Source organism: Brassica oleracea, chromosome C3, assembly GCF_000695525.1.
Source record: "Brassica oleracea var. oleracea cultivar TO1000 chromosome C3, BOL, whole genome shotgun sequence".
Taxonomy (NCBI): domain Eukaryota; kingdom Viridiplantae; phylum Streptophyta; class Magnoliopsida; order Brassicales; family Brassicaceae; genus Brassica; species Brassica oleracea.
In genome coordinates, this window is record NC_027750.1 from 39,594,313 (window position 1) to 39,604,554 (window position 10,242).

The following is a 10,242-nucleotide window of genomic DNA, read 5'->3' on the forward strand; positions in this document are numbered from 1 at the left end:
GGAATATTCCGAGGAAGTGTATCCCTCGGGATATTCCAACGACAACTTCCTCGGAATATTCCGAGGGTATATCTCCTCGGAATATTCCGAGGGTATATCTCCTCGGAATATCCCGACGGATACACTTCCTCGGAATATTCCCACGGCAAAGGTTGCTCGGAATATTCCGACGGCAAAGTTCGTCGGAATATTCTGATACCTCTTTTCTCTCGGAATGTTTCCGAGGACCGTTCCATCGGAAATATCCGAGGAGATACCGACGAACAGTCCTAGGAAATGTTTCTTCGGAATGTCCTCGAAATCTTTAATTCTCGGTATTCCCTCGGAATTTTCCGAGGAAATTCCGAAGAAATTTTACTTTCCGACGAGAAATTTCCGACGACCATTCTCGTTGGTATGTCCTCGGAATACCGTTATTCTGAGGACATACCGACGATATTTGTCGTCGGAATACCGGTGTTTTCTTGTAGTGGACATTCATACTAAAGCATCGAGCTAAGTATTTTTTTTTTTGACAGGTACTAGAGACGCTCCAAGAAGATGTGCTCTCCAAAATGAGTTCACCACTAAAGAGTGATGCTCCTCTTATCACCCCCAATGACCTAGCCGAGGCTGATGGGTTTGTATTTTGCTTCTCAAAAAGGTTCGGTATGATGGCTGCTCAGTTCAAGGCATTCTTAGATGAAACTGGTGGTCTCTGGAGGACTCAACAACTTGCTGGTAAGCCAGCCGGAATCTTCTATAGCACCGAGTCTCAAGGTGGTGGTCAAGAAACCATGGTGAAAGTTTCTTTGCTCAATCCAAAACAACACTTCATCAAAGACACTTGCGTCAGTTTTTACGTTTTAGAGTTTTACTTGGTGTTGTCATTGATTTCTAACGCAATTTGTTTTTTTAATCTTTGTAAGCATGAGGCAAAAACTATCTTCAGACTAACTCTATTTTTATAAATCTTGATTTCATGCCAGTTAAGCAAACATAAGAATTTTTTTCTCATTTATTTATTTATTTCTAAACATAAGAATCAAGATACATGTTTACAACTACATATTTGGTTGCTAATGACATTTATAGCATATGGTGAGTTGTTTTTTCGTCACTTTTAACTCATTTTTTAGTTATATGATGAAGTTTAACTTTTCTTTTTATTAAATTTAATTTGGAGCGCCTGAGTAAGATAATAACACTATCATACAAATTCTACTAATTCCTTTGATGAACCCGACAAAACATCAAGAAAATACAAAACCAAATATTGCCCATATAAGTGCGTAAATATTTTTTCGAACCACTAAAAATGTAGTTACCTAGATCAGAATCAAAATTGAAAATTTCATATCCTATTCCTGAATAGATCCACACGTCGAATTGAATCCAAAAATTATATCGGTTTCTAACACTGTTATTTGAAACAAACAAAACCAAGATAACTAATTTGATACCAAATCCTAATTCATAAATAACTAAATGGTTCATATATTTTTTGAACCCAAAACCACAACTAAATCAAAATCAAACTGAAAAAAATAATAATCTGAAAGTAAACAAAAAACCGAACGTCCATGCCTAAACAATTTAGTGAACGAAACATACATGTTATTAAATTTGTCAACACATAATAATTTCAAGCGCGGATAGTATCCTAGTTTATATTTATAATGCTATTTATGTTTCCAAATAATTGCAATGTGTACTTCAGTTTTGATAATATGGACTAAATTTTGACCCGCGCGGATTTTTCAAAAATATTTTCTATTTGTTTTTCATATCAATAATATAAGGGCTAGGCAAAATACCCGAATCTAAAGAACCGAACCGATCTCGATCCGAAAAAGTAGTATCTAACTCAAACCAAAATTGATTAAATATCCGAATTATTCAAAAAATTTGTTTTTAGAGAACCGAAACCGAATCCGATCCGAACCGAAGTATTCCGGGTACCCGAATGTATCCGAAATAGATTTATATACTTATATATATTAATTATTTTTAGATTTAATATATATAAAACATCTAGAATATATATGATACTTGTAAGCTGGTTTAAATACTTGAAAATATATACAAATAATCAATAGTAAATATATAAAATAGTAAAAGTATATTTAAAACACCAAAAATACTTAAAATAATTGTTGATTCACTATCCAAATATTTGAACTAAAGTAATTTATATGTTAGGTTTATGTATTCTGACATATGTTATTCAAATTTATATTTAGTATATTATTTTGTTTATAGGTTTTGAGAAATTTAAAGTATATAAATATATAATGAATTTTAAAATTTTAAAAGTAATTTAAATGGGTTATCCGAACTCGAACCTACCCGCAAAAATCCGAAGTGAACCCAAACTGAAATTTAGAAATATTAGAATGAGTCTGAAATCTTTGACCCCGGAAACCCGAAACTCAAACAGACATGAACCGAATCCGATTAGGTACCAGATACATAGTTTCTCATAATATAATGGACTTCCAAATTTTCTTAAAAATATAAGCCCCTTACTTTTCTCTCTCATATTATACTGCTATCCATGTTTTCAAACAAATTTATTTTTTTAAACTACAATTTATGTTTCCAAACAAATTTTTTTTTTTAAAACTGCAATCCATGTTTTCAAACAAATCTTTTTTTTAAACTACAATCTATGTTTCCAAACAATTTTTTTTTAAAAAATTGCTATACATGTTTCCAAACAAACCTAATTTGTACTTGAGTTTTAATAGATAGATGCAATGTGTACTTCAGTTTTGATAATATAGACTAGATTTTGATCCGCGCGCCCGCGAGGATTTATTTTTCAAAAATATGTTTCTGTTTGTTTTTCATATCAATAATATAAGGGCTAGGCAAAATACCAGAATCTGAAGAACCGAACTGATCTCGATCCGAAAAAGTAGTACCTAACTCAAACCGAAATTGATTAAATATCCGAATTATTCAAAATTTTGGTTTTTAGAGAACCGAAACCGAATCCAATCCGAACCGAAGTATTCCGGGTACCCGAATGTATCCGAAATAGATTTATATACTTATATATATTAATTATTTTTAGTTTTAAAATATATAAAACATCTAGAATATATATGATACTTTTAAGCTGGTTTAAATACTTGAAAATATATACAAATAATCAATAGTAAATATATAAAATAGTAAAAGTATATTTAAAACACCAAAAATACTTAAAATAATTATTGATTCTCTATCCAAATATTTGAACTAAAGTAATTTATATGTTAAGTTTAGTTATTCTGACATATGTTATTCAAATTTATATTTAGTATATTATTTTGTTTATAGGTTTTGAGAAATTTAAAGTATATAAATATATAATGAATTTTAAAGTTTTAAAAGTAATTTAAATGGGTTATATGAACTCAAACCAACCCGCAAAAATCCGAAGTGCACCCAAACTGAAATTTAGAAATATTAGAATGAGTCTGAAATCTTTGACCTCGGAAACCCAAAACTCAAACAGACCTGAACCGAATCCGATTAGGTACCAGATAGATAGTTTCTCATAATATAATGGATTTCCAAATTTTCTTAAAAATATAAGCCCAATACTTTTTTTTCTCTTAATATACTGCTATCCATGTTTTCAAACAAAACTATTTTTTAAAAGTACAATCTATATTTCTAAACAAACTTCTTTTTTAAAACTGTAATCCATGTTTTCAAACAAACTTTTTTTTAAACTACAATCTATGTTTCCAAACAATTTTTTTTAAAAAATTGCTATACATGTTTCCAAACAAACCTAATTTGTACTTGAGTTTTAATGGATAGATTAGACATTCATGGACCTAAACATTTAAGCATAAATGTAAGGGATCAATAAAGTTGTCTTGTCGCAGGAAAGTTGTTATTATTATATAGACTCTTCTTGCAGATTAGGGTTTTGTCTCTTGAAAGCATAAGTGATAGAGATGCGGAAGCAAAGTAACGAAATCAAACTCAAACTCTCCAGGAGAATTCAAATTCAAGCTCGGATCTTGAGTTCAACGAAGCAGTCGTTGAAATCAACGGGTTAAGAGTTCTCCTCTTCAAGCGATAAGCTCAATTGCGAAAGCAGTTTATTAAAATCCAACATCAAAATATACATGTCCTAGATTGTGTTTATATAATCCTAAAGAGAATCTTCCTAAACGATATCTAAAAAGGTTATAATTATCCTTTACAATAATAAATCCCAAAACAAAAGATAAATACGAAAAGCTTGCTACGCAAGGCAAATCCAACGGCTAGTGTCCGTTGGGAAGGCATAGATGCGCTGCATCAGGTCCCCCCCCGGTGCGAAAATCTTCGTCCCTGAAGCTAAGGGGTCATTGTCTCCATGAAACTTCGAGAAATGCTTCACGTTGAAGACGTCGGAGGTGCGAATATGAGACGGAAGGCGCACCCGATAAGCATTTGCGTTGATACATTCATCAACTTCGACCGGTCCAATCTTCCTGGATCGCAACTTATTGTACTCGTGTAATGGCAGCCTATCTTTAGTCAAATAGACCCACACCTGATCACCCACTTTGAAAAGTACCTCACGTCGCTTAACATCCGCCGCGGCTTTATACTTGGCCACAGACTGTTCAAGCTTCTCCCTAGCGCGAAGATGTACTGTCTCAAGCTCGGCAACAAAGTCTACTGCCTCTCCGTGAAGGCGTGTTTTGTCTGGGACGATCGCCAAGTCAAGGGGACAGCGAGGAAACTTACCATATACGATCTGAAAAGGCGAGTAACCAGAGCTCCTGTCAACAGCATGATTATGAGCAAATTCTGCCTTACACAACTTGGCGTCCCAACTCTTGATATTGTCGCCCACGAGGCACCTGAGAAGATCGCCCAACGCTCGATTAGTCACTTCCGTCTGGCCATCAGTCTGAGGATGATAGGCAGTACTCATGTCCAAGCTCGTGCCCAGAAGCTTCCAAAGAGATCGCCAAAAGTGACTGAGAAAACGAGTATCGCGATCAGACACAATAGACGATGGCAGACCGTGAATCCGATATACTTCACGAAAGAACAAGGTGGCGACGTTGACAGCATCCGTAGTCTTCTTACATGGTATAAAATGTGCCATCTGCGAAAAGCGATCTACCACCACAAAGATAGAATCAAACCCTCGTTGAGTCCGCGGTAATCCAAGAACGAAGTCCATACTGACGTCCGTCCAAGGCTGAGTGGGGATCGGTAAAGGGAGATACAGCCCGCCATTCGTTGCTTTCCCTTTAGCCTGTTGGCAAGTGCGACAACGCGCCACAAAGCGCTCAACATCTCTCCTAAGAGTCGGCCAAAAATATGTCTGAGCGACCAGCTGCAACGTCCGGTCCCTGCCCACATGACCCTCATTATGCAGTTCACTAATGATCTGGAGACGCAGGCTACACTCAGGGATGCAAATGCGTAGGTCCTTAAAAAGAAACCCATCGTCGAGGGAGTAAGTTGACGAGATACCGGACTTAACGTCAGCGAGGATACGGCCAAAGAAGGCGTCGGTCTCATATAGATCAGCAAACGTCTCAAAGCCTGCAACTGTAGTATGCATTGTCGTGACGAGTGTGTGACGACGACTGAGTTCATCAGCCACACGGTTAAATTTCCCCGGCTGATGGCAAATAGAAAAGGTGAATTGCTGGAGGTATGCAATCCAGGAGGCGTGCCGCGAAGAAACCTTTGCCTGACTGTCCAAGTGCCGCAATGCATCGTGGTCGGTACACAATACAAACTCTTTGTGAACCAAATAGTGCCTCCAATGCTTAATAGATTGGACTATGGCGTAGAACTCGATGTCGTATGTACTGTAACGTCCGCGAGCCCCAGCTAACTTCTCGCTATAGTACGCAATCAGACGCCCCTTTTGGCTCAAGAATGCTCCAATTCCGAATTTAGAAGCATCGCAATGTAGCTCAAAAGTTTTGTCAAAATCTGGTAAGATCAAGATCGGCGCCGTGGTTAATTTTTCTTTGATCAACTCGAAGACTGCAGTCGCTTCAGACGTCCATTGAAATGCTCCCTCGCGCATACAATTGGTAATCGGTGTCATGATCGTACTGAAGTGACTCACGAAGCGCCAATAGAATGAAGCTAGTCCATGGAAGCTACGTACCTCAGAAACAGTCTTAGGGATTGGCCAAGATTTTACTGCTTCAACTTTCGAAGGATCAACTGACAGACCCTAAGAAGAGACTACATAGCCCAAGAAGAGCACTTCACTGACCCCGAATTCACACTTCTGGCACGCTGCGAAGAACTTCTCACGATGCAGGACAATCAAGACCTGGCGCAGATGCGCTATGTGATCCTGTATCGAGGCGCTAAAGATGAGAATGTCATCGAAGTAGACGACGACAAATTTTCCAATGAATGGTCGCAGTGACTGATTCATTATACGCATAAAAGTGCTCGGAGCGTTCGATAACCCAATAGGCATGACGAGCCATTCAAACAATTCTTCTCTGGTTTTGAACGCCGTCTTCCACTCATCACCTGGACGTATCCTGATCTGGTGATAACCACTTTTCAAATCGATTTTGGAGAAGACCGTCGCCGTGCCAATCTGATCCAGTAAATCATCCAGCCTTGGAATGGGAAATCGATACCTGACGGTGATTTTGTTGATGGCGCGACTGTCGACGAACATGCGCCATGTCCCATCTTTTTTTAGAATGAGAAGGGCAGGAACAGCACAAAGGCTAAGACTTTCGCGCACATAACCTTTCTGTAGTAGCTCCTCCACTTGTTGACGCAGTTCCTCATGTTCGCTCAAACTCATTCGGGAATGCGGTCGATTAGGAAGCGAGGCACCTGGAACGAGGTCGATGTGGTGCTGTATATCACGCAGGGGTGGTAACCCGGTTGACAACTCAGTCAGAAACACATCAGCGAACTCATTCAGGAGAGGGTTGAATGTTGTTGACGTGCTGCTGGAGAGGAGTCGGGACGTAGACGCCGGGAAAATGGCGTAAGCGACGCCCTCTTGTTGAAGCTCCGAGACAAAGGCTGCGTAAGAGCAAAGCAGTGTCGAGGGCTGGCCCTGTTGCGGGAGTTGGTGTGGAGGAGACGGAGGCGCTGGTAAAGCCTCATCATGAGATGGAACGAGAACAATCTTATGTGTCTCCCACAAGAAGGTGTATGTGTTCTGAAACCCATCATGAATGATCCTTCTATCAAATTCCCACGGACGTCCCAACAAAAGGTGGTTGATGTCCATAGGAGCAATATCACAGTAGGTGCAATCACGATAAAAGTCACCGATGGAGAAGGGAACCAATGCACGATGAGTGATGCGCACGTTAACTCTCTCGTCTAGCCAACCAAGTGTATAAGGAGCTGGATGTGGTTCGCGCACCAAACCTAGCTTCTCCACTGCATCATCAGCAATCACGTTTCTGCAACTGCCCGAGTCAATGGCGTACGTGCAAATCTGACACTTGATCATACATGTAGACCGGAAGATATTCGTGCGCAGCCACATAGTATCTTGACGATGTGGAGTCGTACAAGAACGTCTGACGACAAGCAGCTTGTTGGTAGCTCCATTAAGTGGCAAGACTGCATCATCTTCATCCTTGTCGTCTTCATCGTAAGAATCGTACACAGGGGAGTCGTCATCCTTAATTCCATCGGCGATCAAACCACGACGTTGTTGGTGAGGACACGCCGCTTGACGATGACCTTGCTCGCCACACGAGAAACACTTCACTGCTGGGATACGATTCGAACGTCGCAGCTGTTGATCATCTGGTGCTGTCTGTGGTTTCGTAGTCACAGTACCAATGTCGGTGTTTTTTTGTTGTGTTGTAGGGGCCTACAAACTAGACTCTGAAACACGGGATCGTGATGACTGCGAATTCTAATTTGACGCCGCAGATCGAGTCTGTTGTTCAAAAGAAGCTGCACGACGGTGAGCTTCAGCGATGGTGGTAGGATCGAACTGAGCCAAGGAGTTTTGAAGTGGGGTTCTCAGACCACCAATGAACCTTGAGACAAGTTGATCCTCACTGTCGTATATCTCTGTTCGTGTCAGTAACAGAGCAAACTCTTCAGCATATTCATCCACAGAGCGTGATCCCTGTTTCAGATTCTGAAGCTTGTTGTAGGTCAAGCGATCATAGTTGTGGGGCAGGAAGGTTGCTCGCAGATGTTTTTTGAGTTTCTCCCATGTCTGGATAGGTTGGCGACCTGTGCGAGCCCTAGTGGTTTTGAGTTGTTTCCACCAAGAAGCTGCATGTCCTCTGAATCTCATAGCCACCAATGGTACTCTTCGATCCTCAGGTACTTGTTTAAAGTCAAGGATCTCCTCGACAGAGACCATCCAGTCCAAGAGTACATCGCCGCGACCTCCTCCATGAAATTCCGGAATCTCCACTTTAAACGATGACTCCCAGCGAGATTCCACGTTCTCTCCACGAGGAAAACAATGAACACGGTGGTCCATGTTTTCATGATCTCCTAGATTGCGATTTGCAAAAGGGTTGTGTTCCCCATTTGCTGCGCGTTCTGCCAATCGCGGATTATGATTAGGTAAACGATTCACCAGTGTTTCGCCTAATTCCAGTATAGATTGCTGGAGTGTTCGCTGTAGATCTTCATGCATTGCTAACAAAGCTTGACGAAACTCCGTCCAATCAGCAGGTGCTGCATCCTTGGGTAAATCGACTTTCTTTGGAGGCATGATTGCAATAGAAGACAAACCCAGAACGTTCCAAGTCTGATACCAACTGATAGAGATGCGGAAGCAAAGTAACGAAATCAAACTCAAACTCTCCAGGAGAATTCAAATTCAAGCTCGGATCTTGAGTTCAATGAAGCAGTCGTCGAAATCAACGGGTTAAGAGTTCTCCTCTTCAAGCGATAAGCTCAATTGCCAAAGCAGTTTATTAAAATCCAACGTCAAAATATACATGTCCTAGATTGTGTTTATATAATCCTAAAGAGAATCTTCCTAAACGATATCTAAAAAGGTTATAATTATCCTTTACATTAATAAATCCCAAAACAAAAGAAAATACGAAAAGCTTGCTACGCAAGGCAAATCCAACGGCTAGTGTCCGTTGGGAAGGCATAGATGCACTGCATCAATAAGCTGTCGGTGCCGGTCCATCGTCCCCTCTCTACATTCGGGAACAAAACAGCAGTCATGGCGGAACAGGTTAACTTGATCGTCTTTCACTCTAGATGACTTTCCTTCAAATTAATTGAGTCTCATGCTCTTTCTTTACATTTCCAGACTGAGAAAGCTTTTCTAAAGCAACCTAAGGTCTTCCTCCACTACAAGAAAACATAAATTTTACGAGGGTGGTTTTCCTCGTGAGTTCGTCGTAAAAGAGGATTTACGAGGAATTAGCGAGGAAACACGTTTTGTCGTTACTTGTTCGTCGTAACACATATTTCCTCGCCAATTCGTCGTAAATTAGAAAACCATTTCGTCGTAAAAACGAAGAAAACAAATCGTCGTAAAGACCACGTAGACAATCCACGTAAGAATGTCGCTACCATTCCTCGTAAATACCACGAAAGCATTTCCTCTTAAACGACACGTACATATCTCGAAAGTATTTCCTTGTAAAATTCACGTAATTACCTTGAAATGTTTTCCTCGTAATTTTCACGTAAATACCTTGAAAGTATTTCCTCGTAAAATACTCGTTTAACATTTCTAGTGATTTCCTCGTAAATGTTCAACGTAAATAAGTCGTAGATTAGCTACAAATCTACTTCATTTTATTATTTAACAAATTTAAAAATATAATTAAAAAATATTTAAAATTATTTAATTTATGAATAAAATTAAAATTTAAAAAATAAATAAATACGCAAATATTTTATATATAAATAAGTTTTGAATTTATAATACAACCACGGAAAAAAAAGAACTAAGAGTCATGCATCGCCCGGAGGAATTCACACTCCTCCTGTCTACATCCTCCTCGGCATGTGTGTCGTCGGATGGTCCCTCGCCTGGAATGGGATTTTGTCGTCGCATGTTCCTCAACATAGTCTCCCATTCCGGATTTGTGGCCGCTATAAAGTCCAAGAAGCGATCGAGTCCACCCACACGAGCCGTGAACGCAGATATTGTCGCGGTCAACTCGTTACGCAGCTCAGTGACTTCATCATCCCGTCGCTGACCATAAGACGATGTCGCTCTCGGAACATCGTTGACGGAACCAATCCCCAACGTCCGTCCCTTTTTTTTGGGACAACCTTAAAAACAAAAAATAAATATTGTTAGTA

The 10,242-nt window shown here is 39.7% G+C and overlaps 1 protein-coding gene and 1 pseudogene across 1 annotated transcript in view; both read left to right on the top strand.

The window, feature by feature from the left end:
• The window catches only part of LOC106330589, a 10,300-nt pseudogene extending 9,164 nt beyond the window's left edge, over window positions 1–1,136 (top strand).
• An 8,009-nt stretch (window positions 1,137–9,145) lies between these two features.
• LOC106330590 (40S ribosomal protein S11-3-like) overlaps window positions 9,146–10,242 on the top strand; it is a 6,552-nt gene continuing 5,455 nt past the window's right edge. Inside the window, exons 1-2 of the mRNA XM_013769033.1 lie at window positions 9,146–9,157; window positions 9,236–9,272. Coding sequence (XP_013624487.1) covers window positions 9,146–9,157; window positions 9,236–9,272 — 49 coding nt within the window. The remainder of the gene's footprint in view (window positions 9,158–9,235; window positions 9,273–10,242) is intronic.